Here is a 23,527-nt window from a genome sequence, read left to right as displayed (position 1 = left end):
CAATAAAATGCTTAACCAGCACGGCACACCAGGATGGATGGTATAGAAGTAGTTGTTAGCCTGCGAGCGCTACGATTAGCAATGTTACAGCATTTTGTAATGCAAGACAGTGACAGCAAAATAGTTCAGATTTTCATCTCGTTAGAGCAAGAAGACTAGGCATATGCCATCGAAAGTAGAGCCTTTCAAAGGGTGTGAGGTCTGTATTGACAGGCTTCGCAAACTCTTAATTATTTCCTGCTGGTGTCACGTAAGAGCCCTGAACACAGAGTATCTGGCAAAATAGGTAGTGTAACTTCAATGCCCAGTGGTGTTCAGATGCATGAGATAATTATAGCCGCCTCCATAGCAGATGCTCTGTTCTCCAGTTTGGCACTTTCCTTCTTCACTGTGCAAATAATTTTCTCTACCTGAGCTGATGGCCTTTTGATGATGTAGATATAATCTTTCTTTTTTCACCAAAATGTCAGCAATTTGGTTTTTATGGGAATACTTATATAGCTAAGAGAGCGGGGTTTCCCTTTATCATCCTGTTGAGGAAGAAGAAAAGCCCTTTTGATACGACTGTGTGGAGACTGATATCATTAAGAGTTAATGTGCTGGTATAGCCAGGATCAGAATAAACTTTATCTTTCCAGAAATAGAAGTCAGCAATTCAGCAGTTATCCTTCATATTGCTAAGTGCAACTTATTCAAATCATGATACATTCTGCTTTTTGTGTTCCAAACCCAGTCACGTAATAAGGAGGCTTTTAGATTAGTATATTAGTTTAAATTTCAGACATACCATTTTAGTTCTCTCTCTTAAGCTCCCAATACTTCTTTTTTTTTTTTTTCCTCTTTGTCTCTTGAGGTAGTACAGACCTTGCCATAGCATGTAATTACAACTAAAAAAATTAAAAGATGGTATATACATTTTTCTAGAAGTTAGTGGTAGCTGGATTTACACAACCTTGGCTCTCACGGTTGAGTATATTTTCACACCACCCCAATTATTTCAGTGCCTGTCTGAGCAGCTTGGATTTGCCAAGGGGAGCAGAGGGCTTGCAATCCTGCTTGAAGCCATTTTGCATTTATGTTTTCCTGGCTGTCTGGTCAGACTGCCACATCCTAATGGGAGACAAAATGTAATTAAACATTGGTGAGTTGAACAGCTTGCTTTGAAAGATGTGGACTCTGCTTCGTGTGACAGTGAATCAGCCCTTTTAAAAACCCTGAAAATGATAGGACATAAATATTTGGCCTTGCCTGTGCAAAGAGTACCTGTGTGTAGGCAAAGCAGAAGATGAACTAGGGTTTTCACACACGTTTAAGGAAATTGGATGCACAAAGCCGTTGGGAACAAAGAATCTGCTTTGTCCTTACAGAAATTTGGTTTTAATACTGAAGTCCAGTTTGAGGAATGAATAGGCAAACTCTTCCCGAGACTGGCCCTATGTGCAAGAGGGCTGAGGACACACCACAAGGAATATCATCTTTGTCAGAGGAGGAGGGAAGTGCAAAGCCTTTCTCACAGCAGGTTCAGGGCACAAGGGCCACTGCAAAGCATAGACTGTTAACATTTTCCAAACAGATGGAGAAAATGATGGGACCATAAAAAGAACTCTGAGACTTGCTAAGTTTTTGTGGCCTATTTACAAATGCCTGAGAAATGGATTTTAATTTTAGTGAATACTCACAAGCCCGTCAGTGGAGCAGCACAGGGGGACACCATTCTAAAATAGCTCTAGCAGATGCCACAATAATACGAGTTTTCCCTGCATCTCTCATTTATTTCTTGCTGTGTGCAGTTTCTTAGTAAATCTGTTCCCTTGATAAATGCAAGGATGTTCTTGCCATTGGATAGAATAGCCAAGTGCAATTGTCACAAACATTAACTAGCTTAACCTTCTTGTTGCGTAGCTACTGCTGCTGTTAAATGTTTCCTGGGCTAACAGACATCTTCAAAATGAGTTTTAAAGGGTTTTCTTTTTATACACACAGACCATGGCTGTTAAACAATGGCAGCTTGAATGGAAGCTATTTTAATGATAACAACAATAGTGTCAGTTATTTGGATAAACTGTCAGCTTAAGAGAGGGAGACCAGCCATCAGTGGATCACTGCAAAGGAGCTTAGAAAATAGAGAAAATTAACCTGCTAGCATAAGCAATGCCATCAGATCTTCAGAAAGGATAATTATCCTGCTACCTCGCTTCATGCGCAAGTGTTAGGATTGGTACTAGATGTCAAGAGGCCTTCTATCCTGCCAACTTTACCTTCCCTGAAGAAAGGTTCTTCTTTAACATTCTTAATTGCTTGAAATTCAAAATATGGCAAGTTGATGCTGATTTATGAGGCATCTTGGAATCACTTATCAGCCTTGTTACACGACTAGTATTATTTATTGTAAAATTTATTAATTGATACAAAGTGCCAACCTCTCCATCCACATTCATTTCTGAGTGTTTCCACTCCAGCGCAAAGTGATGGATGTGAAGACGGGATCAGGTGCTGCTGCAAGGCAGTGGGCTTCAGCTGAGCGATGCTACGCTGAGATCCTGGTGGTCTGCATCCCCTTCTTGATAGGGCGCTTCTGTACATCTCTTCCCTAGTCCATCCCTGCTTACCAGCCTCACCTGCCCTGGGCAAGTGTGTTGGTCCTTGTGTGTTCCTCCTTGGTGATGGATGACGAAAGCAGGACCGAGCCCTTGGACCATAACCTCATGGGAGAGGTGTCCGTCTCTTAGGGTGCATGGGATGGGGAATGGAGCTGGTGTTGTGTGCGCTTCCTAACTGATGCTGCCCTGATGCTAATAAATACAACCAAGGCACTTGTAAGCCCTTGGCTGCTGAAGGCAAATATTGTGGTCTTAGTTTGGATAAAGTGTTGAGAGGTTTTTCGTTGGTGGTGGATTTTTGTTTTGTAGGGTGTTTTTTTTTGCTTTTGTTTTTCAAGGAAGCTGAGCTTGTTTTAAACATCTGTAAATAGGAATGACAGGATCACAGGGAGTGAAAGTAAGCTAATTTGGGTGTTTGCTTGAGTGAAATCAGCTCCTGCTTATGAAGATGAAGGTGGTTTGTCCCTTCCTGATTTCATTAATGAATGTTGTATATATTTAAAAAAGCTCTGATAAATAATGAAATATTTCAAGAATCACTTGAAATTTGAAGTTGTGAAATTAATCAGAAACAGACACATAATTTTGTTAGTACTTTTGTTAGTAATTTTTCAGCACAGCGAAGAAAACCCTGGTGCCTGGATTGTTGACAAAAAAAATAAATAAAAAAACTTAAACCCGTCTATTGTCTGCAAGCATTTCTTCCTTAATTTTCAACTTCCTTTTTCTTTATTGTTCTATTTGTAACAAAGCTGGGCCTTATTTTTCTTGCCAGTAGTTTGATGAATGGCTTGAAAGGAATCGATGGTGATGGCCTTGTTTGCTCCTTAGCCGTTGTGGTAGGGGAAGGGGTTTTGTGTGTGTTTGTTTTTGATTCCCTTTTGTTTGCATAAATGTTTCTATTAAACATCAAGGTCAGTTCACAGACTTGGGATGTTGGGTGAGAACTGCTAATCCAGAGGCCTTTTTTTTTTTTTTAAAGATGTCTTTAAATTGAGACTCAAGTTTAAACTGTCAGAAATGTTATTGTGTTCAAGTGAGTAGCTGATAAACACTGTTTTAACAAGTACTCTGCTAGCCTGTGGAGTTGCCCGCTGCCAGGGCGTCTTCAAGTAAAATGCTGTGCCTAATTTTAAAAGAGCTCAGAACATTTTAGGACCAAAAATAGCCATGTTTCTAATTAGGGATACTAAAATAGAAGCAGTCAGTTCCCTGGGGATTCGGAGAAAAAAAATCTCTTGACTCTCCCTACCTCAGGTCTGCTGAAATCGCTGTGGCTTCAGCGCATCCAGGGCACGTTGCCTTGGGAATTCATGGCCAAGCCAGAGCCTTGCTTCAGGGCGAAGTTAACCCTTTTCCTCAGCCACGGGCACGCCACTGCAGCAAGAAGAGTAGATGAGATAGTTGAGCTGAGCTAGAACTGAGCCAGCAAGGTGATGATAAGGTTAGAAGCAGGTTGTCAGAGCATTGTGTAAGTTGAATCGCATTAGCTATATGCGCCTCTATTATACGCTATGGCGTGTCACACAACACTGTGACGTGCGTCTGGGTTTTTCTGTATGTGCGAAGGACTATTCCTGCTTCCCTTAGCAGGAGAAATAAAGGTCCTAAATGACAATTTGACTACGCTTTCTTTTTGTATGCGGACCGTGATGCAATTTCAGCAGATTTAATTCTACCCTTCGTTCTGTTTCAATTAGCAAATTGGCTTAAATACACCTGTTTTTATGTGTGTCCTCTGAAAAAGAAGGGCCATGGCTGCTTTGCATGGCTGTTGAGGACTGCACAGCACTGAATATGACCTGATGTTTTATCTTCCAAGTTCTGCCATCCAGCCTGCAATCAGCTGCACCTCAGTAGTGCAGAAAGGAGGGAAGTGGCCTGCCAAGGAGTTTGTGATGCTCCTGGGTGAAATGTCAAATAACAGTTATCAATGAGATGGATCCACTGAAAGGTTTGTGTTATCTATGTAGAAGCGTGCTAGAATAAATAGGCATCTGGTAACATAGTGGTGCCTAATAAAATAATTTGTCTGTAGCATAGACATGAAGTAAATTGATTCAGGCCAGACTGGGTTGTAAAGGAGCATGTTTAGAGGTGGTCATCTTTTTAACTATGCAGGAAGTGAATTATAATGCTAGTAATGGATGACCTATCATGAGAAGCTGCTTGTATAAGTGTAGTTTAATTCTAAACTGTTATGGAGAGGAAAGTATTCAGACTCTGCCTTTAGGAACATATTGTATTTCCCTATTTATGTTTGTTACCGATCATGTGATGAGGTGCAAGTGAAGGTGTTGCTTGCTAATTTTAGCCTTGCAGACTTGTCACTGCAGAAATCTGGCAGTTAATGCTTCTGGAGGGTAGTGCTTTAAGGAAAACCAAGCTATACTGCATGTCATCGTACTTGATGGCATTGGAGGAGGAATATTTCAAAGTCTTTTTTTTTCTGGCTTGTGTTAATGTACTAGTTAGCTTCCTGCAGAAGAACTACCAAAGATCATGAAAAACATTAATGAGACAATAAAAACTGTTTCTTTGCTGAATAAATGTATGATATGGAGACAGAGAAATGCAATGAATGCATACGTGTAACTTTATAGCCATTGCTATATTTTTCAGAGCTATGTTACTAATTGCAGGAATCACTCTGCATATTGACTCTCACCTGTACTTGCCCATTTCACCATCAGAGCCTGAACAACTCTTCTCCTTCCAGATGCTCTGAGGTATCTTTATGCAGCTGCTGATGTTTAGAAGGGAGGAGGAGGAGAAATGGGGGAGGATGCCAGGAGGCCACTTGTGGCTCAGAAACCCTCGGTATGTAGCCCACAAAGGAACTTTTAAATTGTGGTCATCCTTGCCAGACCACAAAGGTCTTGGATTGTCAAAGGTCTGCTGGCTACAGAGGCTCTTCCAGATGTGTTGGGAGTGGGTTGAGGTCTTGAGTGTGGGGAGCCAGAGATGGGGACAGGGAGAGCCCAGCTCTGTATGGCAGCAGGAAGCTATGGCAGGGTCAGTACCAGGGGTACCATGTTGATGCGTGTATTCCCTCCTCTGCAGCAGAGTTTCGTCTGTTGGGGGTGGTAGGATAAGGGAATTGTAATGATAAATGGACCTAAGTGAAATGTATAATAGCAGGATAACAGGTTATTTCCTTCGTAGAAAGACTTTTTGCCCTGCAAGAACTGCATTAGCCCAAGGTTCAAGAAAGGAAATTTAGTGGCAAGCCATTGCAAACAAAATATTAGGCGTATGAGGGATCACACATATTTAACACCAGTAGAGTTAAAAGAGTATCTATATATTTTTAGTGTAGGAGTCCCTTTTTCTCATTTTCCTTTTAAGAGGAATCCCTAAGAAAAAATATTTCAGATGTTTGTTTTTCAATGAGTGCTGAAAACATCTAGCGCTTTTAATAATCTGACTCTGTATTTTGGCACATGCATCACCATGTCAATAATGTTTGTATTTACTTGCAAAAAGATGTGATAGCAATCCCCCTGACTGTGTGGCTGCCACCTCCTCATGTTTTTGAGGATTATTCATGTAAGACATGGGATACAGTATGACAGAGTTTCACATAAAATGGTATGAATGGTATGGTTCTGAATGGTATGAAGAAGGTGGAAAAAGAACCACTGCAAAATTTTCCTTGAAAACAAGAATGGGGGCAGCAGCACCAATTAAAGTTTTTTTGGTGGCAGATTTAAAATAAACTGATTTTTTTTTCTTTAATATCAAATTAAATTGTAAGTTCTTTCCCACAAAGAGGTTTTTCAGGACTAAAGCCTAAATGAGTCAGATCATGGAAACAGTAGGACCTTTGGTATGTGTTAGGTTGATCGTCCACATGCAGGCTCTGGTTGGGAATTCCCAAAGTGGAAGGTGTACTGGGAATAATTACTCTGCTTGCATTTCTTATGCCATTTCCCAAAACATCTATTATTAGCACCTCCCAAATGTAGAGCTCTCTGCTAGTTGGGCTTTTTGTTTTCCCAAATGCGGTGTTTCTTATGTAAAAGTAACTGTCAGCTTCTGTTATCAGACTGTTGATTGTGTTAAAGGAAGCTAAGATTATACAGTAAAGGAGTCGGAAGTTAGGAAATGTTTGAGTTCATGAGCCTGTGCAGTCTGAATTTGGATCCCATGTGAGTAGTCATTACCACATGGTCATTTAAATACTTGATTAGGTATGTTCTCCTTTCCACAAGACCCTAGCCTTTGCAGAGGTATTTAGTGCTGTAAGTTTAGTCCTTGTGTTGTAAGTAGGCTTCAGCCCTGCAGCTGTCCTTAGACACACCTTGGAGACCTGCAGTATATCTGCTGATGTCTTTCAGTATACCGTTCCAGACTTAAGATCACTGAAGAAGTTACTTTTCAAGTTTTCTTGGGCCAAATTTCCAAAAATTGAGTCTTCAGTTGTAGTTACCACTTTAGATCTATTGCGTGCGACATGTCTGAGCCTAGATACTCTGAGTACCTGGTCTGAGTACACTGCCCATTGAAAGCTGTGTCTTGATATCATGGGGGGAGTCAGATTGCCTTCCCCATTTTAAGAAGAGGAGAAAAAAGCAGGTAAAAATCTATTTGTTATAACTAGGGGTGCCTTTAATTTATAATCTTACCAAATTTGAACTTTGATTGTCTGATGGCAACTGACAGTGGCATTAATTGTGTAACTATTAGTCTCAGAGATCTTTAAAGACCTGCCAGTTTATTTCATTTCAAATGGTTCAGAACCAGACTGCCTTTAAACCAGACTGCTTTTTCTTAGACAGTGTTTCCTTAGACTACGCTGTAGATCTTCAAAGAAGGTGAGGAATAGGATTTTCAGCATTTCTAATTCCTTTAACCCAAGGATATTTCATTAATGTAAATACTACTTCTGCTGAAATCGGTGTGGAACATTGTTGTTTAATAATGACTTTAGCAAATGAACTTAACTTGAGGTCAAAGCATAGCAAAGGAGTAAAGTTCAGATGTCTCAGTTTTAGTAAATCCTTTGTGTGCAGTTGAATTTGATTATAGGATATATCTGCACCCGCAGAAATCACTTCGTAGACATTTGTTCTGTAAGTAAACTTGGAGGGTTTTTAATGTACGTAATGCGTGAGGTAGAGGAGTTTTGTGTTGAGTACTTCTTTCTTATAGCATTGGACATACTGGTATTAATACTTTGAGACAGCCCTTTTCTCCAGTCAGTCAACTTCTCCCCCCAGCTTCGTGTTATCTGCAGTCTCGGTGAGGGTGTAATCCCTCCCGTCATCCAGCTCGTTGGTGATGGTACCACATGGCTGGCCACAGTATCAACCTTCTGGTTGTGCCTTGCTGCCAGTTAGGCTTTGAACCATTGCCAACTCCGCTTCAAGCCTGACCTTCTAGACAGCTTTTTATCCTCCTTATAGTCACTCCGGCTCATGCTTTCCTCAGTTTGACTGCAAGGGTGCTATGGAGGACCATGTTGCAGGCCTTGCTGACGTCAAGGTAAAAAACATCTACTCCTCTCCCCTTCTCTGTAGAGCCAGTCATCTCAACACAGGAGGCAAGCAAGTTGGCCAAGTGTTATTTGCCCTTGCTCATCCATGCTGGCTGCTCTCAGTCAGCTTGTCCCTCATGTGCCTTAGACATAGCTCCTGGGAGGCTTTGCTCTTTAGTTTTGCCAGGCTGTGGCCAGCCTACAGTTCCCCAGATCCTCCCTCTTTTGAAGGCAGGTGTAATGTTTGCCTTTTTTTCCAGTCATCAGGAACACCCTGATGCCTCCAGTTGCCACAGCCTTTCAGAGATGAAAGAGAACAGCCTCTCGGTGACATAGGTCATCTCCCTTAACGGTCGTTGATGAGTAACCTATAACTGGTTTCCTGGGGTAGTTTCTAACTTAATGCTCCTCTTCTGAGGCAGCACCTCTCAGCCCAGGCCCTACTACTAGGCAGAGAGACCCGAGAGTCCTGGCAGCAGACCTTGCCAGTGGAGACTGAGTCAAGAAAGCACCGAGTGCTTCTATCTGTTCTGGGTTCTTTATCACTAGTCCTCTGCCCTGTTCAACAGTGGGCAAATGTTTTCCTTAGTCTTCCTTTTGCTTCCAACATGCCCATAGACAACCTTATTGCCCTGGTACGCCTAACGAATTTCTGCTCCAGCTGGTAACACAGTGTGTTACTGTTACAATCTGATTATTGTTTTGCTAGAAGTATTGTAGTTGTCCCCATTCTGTTTTTTTATGCAAATTATTTTTCATTTTAGACTTGAATTCCTTCTTTTTACTCAACGTTTTGTGCACATGAGTCTATGACAGTGGTATTAAATGGTATTAAGACTTTTAGAATATTTATATGTATCTGATTTGAAATATAAACCTTATTGTTACATGCTAACATTCTTCAAGCTTCTGTTCTAAAGCTTGGTACAACATTTATTAAGGAAGTGTATTAAGGAGACTTTCTTTCTTATTTTACTTATCCTGGTTTAACATTTGAAATGACTTCAAATACACATTCTTTCCAGAGAAAAAAATGCAGACTTAAAAAATAAGTCATGCATGAATGAAGAATATTAAAAGGTCAAAAAGCCAGAAAGCTAACAGAAGAGATTGGAGGCAATGTTGCAGTGCAGAAGGAAATTTAAGCTCTTGTTTATCAAGAAATATATAATTTGGATGAAAAACATAGTAAATACAGATGAGTGTGTTAGAATCTCTTTTTTTAAAAAAACTTTCTGTTTTGTTTCAGGAATTTTAACATAAGTATCCTGTTACTCTGAATTCCTATTGCGTGCAACAGGAGTACCTCATTATCCCAATTAGTGTTCCTTTGGATTTTACACAGATGCATAAGCTGAGTCTCCACATTGCAAGGCTTTTCACCTCTCAGCTCTGAGCACGGAAGTTCAGGTTCTTCGTATTGTTATGCCCAGTATGGAAAAAGTGCATGGCACAAAGCCCAGAATGGTTTAGGCGAAATATCTTCAGCTGAATCTGTGTATGTTAGCAAGATACTTGGCTCATCATCCTACAACATTTAGCAGAAAATAATGATGATTTTAGGGAACTGAGAGAAGGAAGCTGTCACGAGGAAATTAAATTTCTGCACTGGTTATGAGCCACTCTAAGTATATCCTAAAAAAAAGGGTAGCTTACTTTTACCAAACTGCAATTTAGTTTTGTATGGATATTTTAATCGAGTCAACATTTCTGAGCCCATGAGTCAAATGACATTTGAAACTTTGGACAAGCACAGAAGCACAATCTGTTGTTGAAGAAATGGGAAGAGACTGAGAACTTATACCATAGTAAATTTAGACCTTTTTTTTTTTTTGGTGGAGGGGGGTTGGGGGGGTGGGTTCCTGCTCTGAGAAGTGCTAAAAAATGGTGGAAACATTGAAGAAAGAAGTAGGAATTAGAAGGGAAAGAACTTGCTGAATAATACTGGATTACACTGTAAGAAATTGTGGATCTTTTGTATATCTAACCAGCAGGGCAGGGTAATGCATTTTCAGATTCACTGATTTTGAAGTAAAGTGGACTTTCTGAAGTTTTTTTTTTTTACTTTTCGAAAAAGTTCAGGGTTTTATTTACATTCTGGTGAAAACAGATATCCAAGTCTCACTAGCTGCTGAGATGAAGTCATCTTTCAGTGACTTTAAGTATTATAAAATTTAGGAGGAGACTTTCATCATTCAGTAGTCCTGTGGGTATTCCCAGGACCTCCAGTCATGACAACGAAGTGCGTGGTAGGCAGTAACTGCTGTGACATCTAGTTGTGCAGGTGGTCAACTACCCCTGAGTGTGGGCTGATCAGACTGGATCTTTTGCTTCAGTCTGCATTTAGTGTGAATAAAGGATGTATCTTGAGGGTTTAGTGCTCAGGTTTCAATTCAGCCTAAGGTACGTATGATTTTCTAATAAGAGTATGAATGGAAACAAAAATATGGAACTATTCATTCTTAAGTCAATTCATCTTCAAAACCAATATCATTTATAGAAAGTTGAATTTTAAGGAAAAAGATAGAAATGCCTGTAAATAAATTGAATGTAATTCTGAAAATTCCAAAAATAGAATAAAGAGGTTCTCTATTTTTGCATTAATTATTTAGTTTATTTAGTAAATTTTGCCTCAAGTGGATTTGATTGATTTCTGGAAGAAAACTTAAACGTAAGTTATAGTAGATGCTTGTTAAATCAAAGAAAATTAAATAGCATTTCCCACATTACCTCCCATGTCTGACACATGAGATCTAGAGAAAATGGAGATTTCATAAGACACCAGAGTCTACAGTAACAAAGTGGAGAGTGTTTATCTGTATTCAGCTTCCTTAGCATATGAATTTAAGCAGTTGGTGACACTAGTTGAAAAGGGAAGTGCTTAAATCCCCAAATGTGTCAGGATAAATCTTGCTCACCTTCCCAGGTACCTAACGTTTTGTGTGCTCCTGGGATATTGGTAGTGTGATGCTCAAAGCTGTGTTTGTCCTGATGAAGGTCTGCAGCTCTTCTCATTACCAAATTCCTTTAAGGCTTACAGACCCATTCCTTCACTTCAATCTTTATGTGGACCCAGACAGTTTCCTAGCTCACGTGTAATGGTGACTTCATTATAAAACTCACTCTTTCACATCGACGGCTCATTTTACAGATGTAGAGAAGTACCTAGAATGGGACAGAGAGGTTGCTAACATGGGGTTTCAGACCCAGCTGCCTCCTGCAGCACGCTGCCTGCGGTGAGCCCCCCATGTATGGTCACCCTGGCTTCCTTGCCTCCCTCAGCCTTTTGTGGTGCAGGATTCAGGGCTCTCACAAGCATGAAGGTGCCCAGCACTGCCTTGGCCAACTACCCCATAGGCTGACACCTAAATCCTAACCGCTACTGTCAGATCCTTGTCGCAGCTATATCAACTTACCATCAGAGGGCTTTCTAGCTGTGCTTCAAATGACATTACAGACATCAGTCTCATGAGATTGGTTCCTTCCTAGGCAAGGAATTAGCTATCAACTATGGTGACTTGTATGGGCAATTTTTTTAAAAGCTATTTGCTATTGTGAACTTGTTAGAGGAGTGTGCACTGGAAGCAAAAATGTGGTGAGGTTTGTGATGGCTCATATCTTCTGTGGGCATCCTCTGACCTGGGAGCAGTGTGTTGCTGTAGCCTAAGGAGCCCTGAGGAAAACATGAACTCTGGCTATTGTGGAATGCCCCAAATTCTGTCCTGATGGTGTCATGCTGTTATCTTTGGGACAGACCTTTCCAAAACTCTGTGTTCTGTGGATTCCTTTGGCCGCAGGAGGGAAGGCACAGCTCGTCTTTATATAGCATTGGGTGGAGGGGGCAGAGGTTCCCCATACACATCTACAAAAGATTGTTGTGGTAACATGGGGAGATAATGGAGGCCATTCCTGGGGACCTCTGCCACCCCTGGTTTCTCCTTCCCACCAACGTTCATGTCAACAGTGGCGTATTTCCCACTTCGTTCTTTCATAAGAAAGACAAACTGAGGAAACTTGGGTTGGATTTTGAAAAACCTTTTTCGTTGGGCTTTCATTCTGCAAAACGAAAACACATCTGCTTCTGATGTCTGCTCACCAAATTCTCAAGTGGAGAGGAAGGAGACTATATCAATGTTTTGTTTTTGTCCTGTGCTGTAAGTTCAGCTTTATGTGATGGGCTTTTATGATACTCAGGTTCTCGCACCAGTGTTGATGCTGTGGTATGTGTGGACTGTGTGCAGAAAAGCAATGCAATGAAGCACGTGCCTCCTACATCTCATTTCCAAGACGCTTTTAGTCTGCCACATGTAAACAAATACCCAGAGAGTAAATTTAGTTCCTGAGAACTGAAAACGTGTTTGTTTTTGCAAACATTTGGAAAGATAAGTATCAGCCTTTCAATGTGCATTTTTATTCTTAACCTTCAAATGGACCCACAATTCATTGTTGTAGCCCGAAAAATGTAAACACAAATAATAATTTCTACTTAAGTTTGTTATTTTCCCCTGCATTTTTTTACCACAAAGTTGTTGTATCATGGACAGTAATTGCTGTCCTATTTTGATCTGTGCTCTGAAATATTCTTATTAGGGGAGTTGCAATGTTTTATTGTCCTGATTGCACAGATTTAGTATTCTTAAGATCTAGATTCTGTTCACATTTAGTCTCAGTACATCAATAAAATATGAATGGATTGGATAATGAAGCAATAACACTAATTTATGTCAAAGAATATAGGTTATTGTTTATGAGTTTGCCAAACTGCCAAAATACTTTATCTATAGAAAGAATTCTCCTTCTCCCTTGCTGAGAAATAAATAATGCCACAGGAATGGTCTGTCACGGGAGCCTCCTGCCATGAAATAAACGGGAGGAGACAAGGCTGTGAAGGTTATTTTCCACTCTGGAAAATATTTACTTGGTGACACAGCTCTTAATCCTAGTCTTTGGCTTTTTAGTGCTAAGGACTAAATTGTACCCTCTTGTCTGGAGGCGAGAAGCCCTAAATTCAGGGAAGCTACCATAGTTTAGTCCAGAGTGCCAGGCAGTCCACAGATAAACAGAAAATCGCTTATGAGGGATGAGGAGTTTTACCTTAGGTATAGCAACGTGTAGGGAGGAGAGAGCAAAGGGCTGAGGTTGGCAGCTTGGCAGCTTTCATCTATTTAGTGACCAAAGCCCAGGGGGGCAGCGGTGGCCAGGGCATTCTCAGTTTGCAAACGATGCTCTTCGTCTCTGTGCCGTCCCCTTGTCTTGGACTGTTTTTTGCTGGGCGCTGTTCATCCTCAGGCGCAATGACCATCAGCGTCTCCTAATGATATGTGCTCTAATCCACTTCATTGTTTGAACTTCATCATACTTCAAAATAAGCTGGTTTCCACCTGACCAGTTTACTTTTGAAGTTTCCCATTGGTAATGGTGGGAGATGGAGTGATGTATGGATCGACGTATTTCAGTCTGTCGTAGTGGAAATAGAAGATATTGGGATCAGTGAGAAAATTTTCAGGCTTCTAGTGTATGTCACCCTGGGTAATGATAGCTAAACTCTCAGTGCTCTTAAAGATAGAGTGAAATGCTGTTGGTTTTTGTTTGTTTGTTTGGATGGTTTTAATGCAGAAAACTGTATAAAATGAGACCTACTTTGCGGTACTGTCCAATAAAGGACTTCTTCCTCTTCCCATGGATGCTTTGCTTCTTATGTATTGTCTACCTGTAGGTGCTTTTAAAATGCTAAAAGCTGGGCAGTCGTGATTTGGAAGAGAAGTATTTTAGAACAGAGAAAATTGAGCCAAATTGTGCCCGAGCTTATGCTTTATGGAGCTCTAGTGCTTTGTGCCAGATTCAAGGGAATTGTAAGCCCCAGGAGTATATAGCCTACTAATTTCAACAGCTTTGTGTGTGAAACAAAGATCTCAAGGTATCTTATTGACCCATCAAATCCCAGTTTTAATCTGACTGTTGAATGACTACTGTGCCTATTGGAGGACTAGGTTTTTTTCTTTTCATAATTGTCATTTTTCACAGGTGATTTTTTTGCTGTGTAAAAAGAAAGGGTAGCAAAACAGAATGACACCTTTTTCCTATGGACTAAAGATATCATTTGAAATAGAATGAAAAAAAAAGTTCAGTGTATACAAGAAGCATGAGCAAGATAGCACTGTGATTGAATAATTCTAAGTTTGTTTTTAAATAAAATAAAATAATTATTTTAGTGAGAAAGCTAATTGGACTGGCATTTTATTTAAGCTTCAAAATTATTTCATTCATTCAATTTAGATACAGGGTAGTAAAATCATTGTATGCAGCAATCATTTTTATCCATAAAAGAATTAGGAATTAGGGATTCCTATTAGGGAAATTAGGGATCCTAGAAATAGGATAGTTAAAAACTAGGGATAGTTTTTAACTAAAAAACTTAATTTTAAGTTAAATTTTAATAATATTTTCTCCATCTTTAAGTAATATTTGAAGTCCTCAGTAGCATCTGTCATTCAGTAATCACAGAGCATTAGATAAGCCTTGAAAAAGTAAGGCAGAATCATTACAGGCTGGTAAACTGAGACATAAGGAATCTAAATGACTTTCTTGGGGTAGCACAGTGATGTAGTGGCAGTACAGAGAGCGTAACCCAGCAGCTCTGACTCACCGGTTGTCTTGTATCCAGCAAATCACTTTTAAAAGCCTTGGAAGAGATTCAGAGAAATCAAAATCCTCTTGAGGTGTGTTCTGGTTTTCTCAATTGAAAGAACCATGATGGAACAGACTTTGATGCTTATTGTCCGTCTTCATCTTCTGAGCTTACTTACATTTTCACATGCCATTCTTTTACAAATGGAAAATGTTGCCAAGCGGTGGGTTGTTGCTTCTACAGAAACAGTCCAGGAAGCTTTGTCACTGTGCAGAGGGTTAGAAAATATGTGCACCATTACATCTGTTTCTTTCTGCTAGATGGCTAGGGAAAGATCTCACTATGTAGGGAAGCATTCAAGAGGAGCTCTGTCTTCCAGGCCTTCGTTGGACGGATGGGAGCTAGGCAGTAGTCATGGCTGGATTCTGCGACCTCGGCGAATGCCCTACAAAGTCAAGAAGAAAATTATGATTTGAGCTCCCTTGACTGCAGCCTTTCTGAAATACAAGAGGTTTTTGTGTTGCCAGTTTCAATATTCATCTTTTATTCACTGTTCTGTTCCACCTGTCCATGGAAGAGAAATACAGCTTACCTTTTGGTGCTGCTCCTCACTGAGGAAGCCAACCAAAGGCAGAAGAGTTGCGGTGGCTTTTATCTAATTCTTCTTATTATATTTGTCCTACTTCTCTGTTTTCTCTTCAACAGTGATGATTATCTTTTGCTTGATATGAGATTTGCTGTTCAATCAACTCCAAAATCCCATCAACAGGCCGATTAAGTTGGTGGCATCCTCTCATCATTACTATAATTGGCCAGTAAGAACTCTCCAGCTCTCAAAAATCACTCCTTTGTACAGTAGAGAGTAAGGAGAACAGTGTTTTGCTAGTGTGAACTGTAAACTGATATTTGCACAATTTATTTGTATTTACTTTGCCTTATTTTATCCTCTCAATCAGGAGCTAAGGGAATTGTATAGCAATTGGGCTCTAAGTGAGATGAATCTAGCAGCTGGAAAACACTCTGTTCAGAGTGAAATGGATAGTGTATGTTCACAATTGCTTAAATAACACATGTTTTAATGCAGGACTGTGTGTCATACTCATTTTTTTAACATAAAATATGCACTACGCTAGGAAAAGTCAACATATCGGTGTTAATGGGGAATCTTTCCAAGACCTTACTTTCAAGTGGATAAAAGAGTACAAATTTGGGATAGCCAAAGGTGAATACAAACAAATTGGCTAGTCCATTAGCATAGCTGTCCATCTGCATCCCAGGCTCTGAGGCCACTCCAAAACCACAAGCCTGAGCATCTCAGAAGCCTGCCAAGGAGCCAGCTGCTGCTAATAAAGCCGACTCTGCGACTTGGCATCTGGGGCCTGTGATTCCCATCCAAAAGGAATTGTATGTGAAAAATATTTGAAATTTGTCTTTTTAAGTAGTGTTTTGCTTTGGAAGAAAAATGCTTTAGACTAAACTTGCAGCAAGTGAAAAACTACATAAGAGTACTGTGGTTGCCATGGGAAGATAAATACCATTCTTGTGTAAGGAGGTTGGATGTTGGAAGGAGGAGTGTTGTTCATTTAGTAACCAAGAGGCTTCTGGTTCAGCATTTCTGGGTTATTGAGTAAGAAAGACCAAGGTATCTCATTATTCATGCTTAGCTGTGCGCACTTGCATGGGACACTGTTTCAGAGAGCTCAACAGTAGAGTTTAAGCGCAAGGGTGCGTTCCTGAGACTGGATCAGAATTAAGCACATTAATTTCTCACTTTTAAATGATGAAAAAGGAGAAATTTCATTCATTTTTCAAAGATGAAAAGAAATCCTATTAGCCAGCCGTGCTAAATTAATAAGCTGCTTGGAATGATCTACAAACCACTTCATTCCCCCCACACTTGCCATTGAATAATGAAGCATGAGAATTGAAAAATGAGTTGGTTGCACTGGTTATTTGAAAAATTAGCAGCAAAGCCAGCTCTGAATTCCAGCTCCCTTTTGAAGTAAAACATGTAGATTTTGCCTGTTGTGGTTTTGTTTTTTGTTTTTTGTTTGGTTTTTTTTTTGAGCTGCAGGTCCTGTGCTCGGCTGTGTTGGCAAAATGTCGTTCCCAGATTTCTACAGCTGGTGTCAGGGTGTTTTGAGCCAGTCTGGAAATTGGTGCTCCTCATGGCTCTCAAGGCGGTGAAGTCAAGTGCTTTGCCCCCGGCCACGGAGGAGGCCAACATCAGAACAAGGCCCAAATTTCCTGCTGTCGGGTGCACATTTAGGTCCCCAGGCAATGCCCCTCTTCGGCATCAACTGGGATCCTGTAGCAAGGGGTCCATATCTGGGATCATCAGGTTGCCATTCATTTCTTTCACTCCAGTTATTACTTTGAGATTAACGAACCAGATCCTTTGCTCATTTGGAGGCAAAATGCATACTTCTGCCATCAGTCATACACTCATCGGCTCAGGAAACAAGAATTCAACGCTTGCTTCTGACCTGAAGCTCTTAGTCTGGCAACCGGCCAGAAGATGTCATCAGCTCTAGTACAGGCAATTTGGTAATCTTTCTGCAGATGGTATTCTGGGGTATTGGATATGCATGGAAATTAATGTGGGCTACAGTGGCTGAGATTTATTAGTGAAGAGGGTTTGGAGTATATCAGTGCTTGCTGGTCTGAGAAGATCAGCATCCTCTAAAGTGGAGTACGGCTGCCTCTCTGCCCACCCTTAAAGCATCTCTGTGGATGCTGCTGTGAACCTAGGCATCTGTGTGCACATATTCTCTGAGCAGCTCTTGCTTGAGGGACCACCTATCCCATGGCCTAGTTCTCTGGGTATAGTGAAGACTTTTTTTTTTTTTCATAGCTGTGGCCTTAAAATCCGTGTGAATGTAATTCATGTTCACTTCTAGGTCCCCTTTCAGCTGACCAAGAGGGATAAAATGTCTGAAGCTTAAATTAGAATTAGGCCCCCAGTGCTTTCCTCTGTGTGAGGATAAAGATCTTATAATAGAATGAAAAATGCTCGTTGTATTTCAAAGGTATATTTCCACTTCTTTTTTTTTCTTGCTTATTAGGTTGGTGTAAGAATAAGCCATTTACTCATTATCCCCTGTTAAGACATATATAATAATAAATAATTAAAGTACTAGGACTTCATTGGCTTACAGAAAATTCTGTCCTTGCCTTATGTCATTTACATGCATTTAGTGTGTGGTAAACTTGGAGGTGTGGGGCAAAGCGGTAAGAACGTTACCTTAACCTTGTTTTAATCATTATTTTTTTTTTAATTTTACGTTACCAATGCTCTAAATGTGCAAGATTACCACAGGATATTTCCTGAGCTCTTGATATACTAAAGCCAAACATGTTCTACACACGGTCACATCTACCTCTGCCATGGCCCTGGAGTGCCCAGAGATTTAAATATGCTTTCAGCCAGGACGTTTTAAGACGTATGTGTCTATGTATTTGTTGGAGGTTACCGTTGCCTGCAGTTTTACGCAGCCATACCATGGCTGTGGCATGAAGCTGATTACCAGGACGTGCCCACAGCACTGGGGCTCAGCCAAGGTGGTTCTCCGTGCTGGTGCTCGGGGCTGCTGCTTCAGCTCTCTATTTCTGGGAATGACATTGAAGCTCGGATGGGTGGGGATTACCCAGTGATAAAATGTGTGTGCAGAGAAATATGATCCGTATGCATTAAGTGCTTTTGATTGTCAGCAGAAGTATCTACGCAGATACTTGGGGAAGGAAGCTCGTTGCCCTTTCTCTTTTACTGTAGACGAGAGCAAATGTCATTACTTCCTAGCATGGTGATTGCACTGTCTGTTAAACAGATTTTTGCATTTAGTGGGTCCTACTTGAGTCACATTACAACCAGGCTAGGTTGCAGAGGATTTCAGATGTCCTGACATTTGATGGTGTGTTCCCACTCTCCTGGTTTAAATGGTAGAAACTGGGAAGAATGAAGGAGAAGGCAGCGGGAAAGGCATTGCTGCAAGTGTGGTACTTTATGTATTTCTTCAAAGCCTCCAAGCTTCACCTGTCACTGATACTCACCTTATATTGTCCAACTTTTTTTGGTTCTTCTAAGTAAAAGGACTTGTTTGAAAGAGTTTAGAACTGCAAATTTAAAAATATCTATCTACCAAGGCTTTGATTTAGTGTGTGTGTAATTATAAGCACCAAAGAAGGGCCACTGAAATGAAAGGGGCAGTTGATTAGCATTATCAGAATTGCTTACAGACTTAAATTCTCTGTTCAAGGCCTAATGCAGAACGAACACATTAGAAGTTGCTAAAATGTCGTTAATATAATGAAAATTGTGTATGTTTTACTTTTATCAGTCTGTTAGCACATCGTGGTTAACTTAGCATCGGCCCAACATTTACCTGCTGTTGTAACCACGCATACTGCTAGCAGCATAAGCTGGTCAGTTTGTGGAAATAGGATTTTCCCACTCTAAGCAGGCGGTTACAGTCCTGGAGCTCTGACTCTGGTTCCCTCAGCTGCCCATCTGGAGCTCCAGCCCGCCGCATACCCCATCTCCCCTAACTTCTCCCCTAGATCTCAGCTTTTCTGCACAGGGTACAGTGGTGACAGGACATGGCCTCCTTGTTCCAACCACTCCTCCATTCTCCTGACAAGCACTCTGTGCTGCGAGTAAATATGCTAAATGATCATAGAGCCAGGAGTGGTTGCATCAGCTTAAATTCTCTGTTGTTGCCCGAGATCGGATGTGCTTAGGTAATTTTTATAGCATACGTGTGTCTTCTTTCATAGCATGTATTTACCAGGGAGTTAGGGGATAGTGGTGTTTTCCCTGTGAGAATGCCTCCCTTTTTAAATGATATTTCTCAGTTGTTGTATGTGGTTTGTGGTTGTTCAGAAGTGGGTAAGGTTTTGAGAGTGGGAGGTCCTAGCCTGATCATCTTTTCCAAACTCTGTTTCTCTGTTGTGAAAGATGTCTGTAACAACAGAGTCTTTCCAGGCTGCTTTGGATTTGTTTTCCCCCTGTCTGGCTAACCAACTCACTGCCACCTGACTGTGCATGTACTGGATGTTCCTCATGTTTCGAAAAGACTAACTAGGCTTCTGGCATCAGCTTCCGTACCTTTGGCTAGATATTCTTATTTGTGTTTTAGAGTATTCTTAAAGCAGATTGTGTTTAACTTCTTTCTTTAATACCAGTTATTCATGAGTATCTGTCATTTCAGAGCTTTATTTTGTGATCTAGATAAAATAGGCTCATAATCCAGCTACTTTAATTCCAGATTAAAAAATAAAGTAAAATAATGCACTTCATTGCCATGGCTAAACCCAAAATCTCAGCCCTGTTTTGCGTTTTGGAAGGCATTGCTGGCTGGGGATGGCTGCAGGAGCGGGTGGCTGGAGGTGGTCAGGGAGGGCAGGACAAGCAATGCCCTCAGTGCCTAGCTCTGGAGTTACCTGGGTACAGCACGAGTCTGCCATGCTTTTGTTTTCCAGTAACAGCTTTTTTGTTTTGTTTTGTTTCCAGCAGTCCTATGCACCAGCTCCCCACCCCATGGCTCCTCCCAGCCCCAGCACAAACAGCAGCAACAACAGCAGCAACAACAGCAGTGGAGAGCAGTTGAGTAAAACCAACCTGTACATTCGAGGCCTTCCACCGGGCACCACTGACCAGGACCTTATCAAGCTGTGCCAGCCGTAAGTGCACTTCAAACACTCGGTGTCTTTGGATAGGAAAATGTCAAAGCTGGCGTTTCAGTTTACACTTATGTATGTCCACAAAAAGACATCAGGAGTCTCCGGCACTTGAAGGTTAACCATTATTCCTTTAGTTTGAACAGCTAATTAATGCCTGTTGAAAACGTTCTGGTAATGAGTTTTAGGGAAGAGAGGTGAGGGCCTTCACATTGACTTCTGTTTATTTTAATCTGGTTTGTTTCTTAAGTTAAAAGGAGAATTTGCATGGCAAGAAAAGCTCCCCGATGACAGATTTTTATAGTTACAATGATCTGTGAATCACAGCCTGGTGCACAACAAAACATAGGTGTTCCCACCTTGGTCATTTATCAAATCTTTTGATTGCTGTGTCACACGTTGCTGAGCTCAAAGATTGAGAAGTATGAAACCCACCGAAGGTGGCCTTGTAGCCATCTAATTAACTGCAGTTCCACTGAAAAATGATGATGTAGAAAGTAGCACCTTCTACCTCCCCGTTTATCTTGAGACTCATGTTTGCAGATTGTGCTGATAAATATCAGTTTTATTGTGTTTTCTTACTGTTGAAACTGGAGAGGCAGCAGAAAGGAGCTCTTTGCTCCTCATGCATCATCAAAAGAACTGTTTCCTAAAATGTGGCACACTGTTACCCCTCCTCACTCGACTGAATGTAGTGGGTAATATGAGTAGAAATGAGAACCTAATTGGATTTCCAAAGTCTTGATTATTATTGATGACATGTGGGAGGGGAATAATCCAGTTTGAGATTCCAACCAGAGATTGCCTGAGTGGAATTTAGGATAACACATTTTTTGTGCGTGAAATAAGAACATGGAGAGATTTGAAAAATAAACATCCACCCTTGTTATGATGCAGAACTGCAGTGCTTTTGCCATAAAATAGTCTGTTCCAACAGACAACAGCGTCTCTGATGTTTTTCATCACAAATGAGCCTTTCAAATAGAGATCGATAAATGAAGTCTGGTAACATAAGGAAGAGTCTGGGGCTGATCTACTGACTTGAATCCAAATGGCTGTTGTTTTGAATCTTGCAATAGGAGTAACAATTTAATGAGATGTTACAATTTTGTGTCTGTTTCTGCCTTTCCTGATTTTGACCAAAAACGCTGAAAGACTTCCCTAAGTATGCTTTATGTGGACATGGCTGGCCAGGACTGGAACTAACAGTCTTACTGAAGCGATATCTGAACTTTAGCACCGTTACATGAGCTTGAAACTCTTCCCTATGACTTTCTCCTACTAAAGCTGCTACAGGTAGAACTGGCTCACTGTTCACAGGAGTATAGTGTGCTGGTGATTTTTCATATTTCATGCAAGTTGAATTGCAAGCGAACCTGTCTGACACTTGTACAAACTACATTCATTGACACTTCCCGCATGTGATAGTCTCAGAAAATCCCAGTTCAAGGGCCAGATCCTCAGTAGGTATAAATTGATTGTAGTCTGCTGACATTAAAAAGCTATTTTGCTATACATCGTCTTGCAGTCTGGCCCTTTCCAAGTTTAGATAAACGCTTTCAGCTGATCAGGAACGAATTAACTGTTGCTGGAGGAGCCTCACGGCTTTGACGCTTAGTGCTGCAGTCATGGTGTGAGGCTGCAGTATGAGCAGCGCTGCTTGAATCATGAAGTTCAGAGAGCACGTCCCTACCCCTTGTCTGTATGTGGGAAGTTCACTTCAAGTATCCGAGAGCTTCGTTTTGGCGCTGTGGCAAAATTTTTAATGCGCTCCACTAAACTTAATCTGGTCTGTGATTAGAGGGCTTTGTCTTGCTATCATGGAGTTCCTGTGTGAACAGGTGCTCTTTAAGAAAAATGCTGACATTCATTTTGCTGATTTTCTATCCTTTGGCTGAATGGAAGTGAAGAGAAACCAGACAGTTGTTCTGTCTTTTTTTCAGAATATTAAAAGTATTTATCAAAGCAAAAGGGAAAGATAATATAGGCAAACTTAAAGCATCTGAAAATACAAGAGTTGTTATGGCAGCATGTAGATTTTTAAAGTAATATATTGCAAGACGTTTTCTTTACCTTTGCAGATGGTTACATAGATGAAGGTCCAAATCCCTTATCTCTTTTCCTTCCCCAAAATGCAGTATGTATAGAAGCAATCTGCTGCTATATGAGCAAGAAATACATTTGTCTCTTCAGAAGTGGTTGTCTTCTGTAGATCTCTCTGTTAGCTTACATGGCTGGCGTCTTACCATGCATTAAAGACTTAATGTGAACAGGTATTCACAAAACAGCAGAAGGTGCTGGCTCCTAGGCTTCCTGTATAGAAGTATTAGCGTAATTTTCTACAAGATGTGAGGTGAAAACCTGAATTCCAATCCATAAACCATATTATTATTTTGCAGTACAAGATTTTTGGAGAGCTGCATTTAAGAGAGGTATTCACCAAAGCTAGCTTATGCCCAGGACACTGGTTCCCTAGGCTATCTGCCAGTGCCTAAAGTGAGCCCTTCTGAACCCATTTCCTCTGCTCTAGCATGTGACAAGGCTGCCAACAGTACAACTGTCACTTGTAATGTCCGGCATTTGACAGGTCTGAGGAATAATCTTCTAAAATCACAATATTTTTCTCTCAGAAGTACAGGGAATGCTGGAAATGTTTATGGTTATGTGCATTTGTCACAGCCCATCCCATTTCCAGGTTTATTCCAGCAAGGAGGCCACCCTCTAGGTGACGTGTCACATTTTTTATTTAATTGCATTTTGCCAGGTGGGTTATGGAAGAGAAAGCCTTTAATCAGAATTGTTTGATAAAGTGTGGGGCTGTTCTGGTGAATCCTGCCTGCTTTTCTGTATTTCTGCTGTGTGTTTTTGGGTGGTGTGTATCTCACACTAAACAGAAAACAGCAGACTGGAGTACCATTGATGCTTGAAGTGCAGAGTCCATTAACATGTGATGTCAGATGTTTCTGACAAATGTTCCGACACTATCAAACCCTTTGTCAATTTAAGAGTAACCTTGTCACAGTAATCTGTCAAACTGTTCATATAACTAAAGGAAAACAAGTCATCGTAGGCTATACAGTAGCAGAGTAAATAATAAAAAAAAATTGCTACTGAAAGATTTTCTTTTTGTGTGGTTCTGATCCT

The 23,527-nt window shown here is 40.7% G+C and overlaps 1 protein-coding gene across 1 annotated transcript in view; it reads left to right on the top strand.

Moving 5' to 3' along the window:
- The window catches only part of RBMS3 (RNA binding motif single stranded interacting protein 3), a 740,391-nt gene that overhangs the window by 357,892 nt on the left and 358,972 nt on the right, over positions 1-23,527 (top strand). The window contains 1 exon segment of the mRNA XM_068404577.1: positions 20,217-20,386. Within this exon segment, the coding sequence (XP_068260678.1) occupies positions 20,217-20,386 (170 nt within the window).

Source organism: Nyctibius grandis, chromosome 7, assembly GCF_013368605.1.
Source record: "Nyctibius grandis isolate bNycGra1 chromosome 7, bNycGra1.pri, whole genome shotgun sequence".
NCBI classification, from domain to species: Eukaryota; Metazoa; Chordata; class Aves; order Nyctibiiformes; family Nyctibiidae; genus Nyctibius; species Nyctibius grandis.
This window is presented reverse-complemented; position numbering and strand designations above follow the sequence as displayed.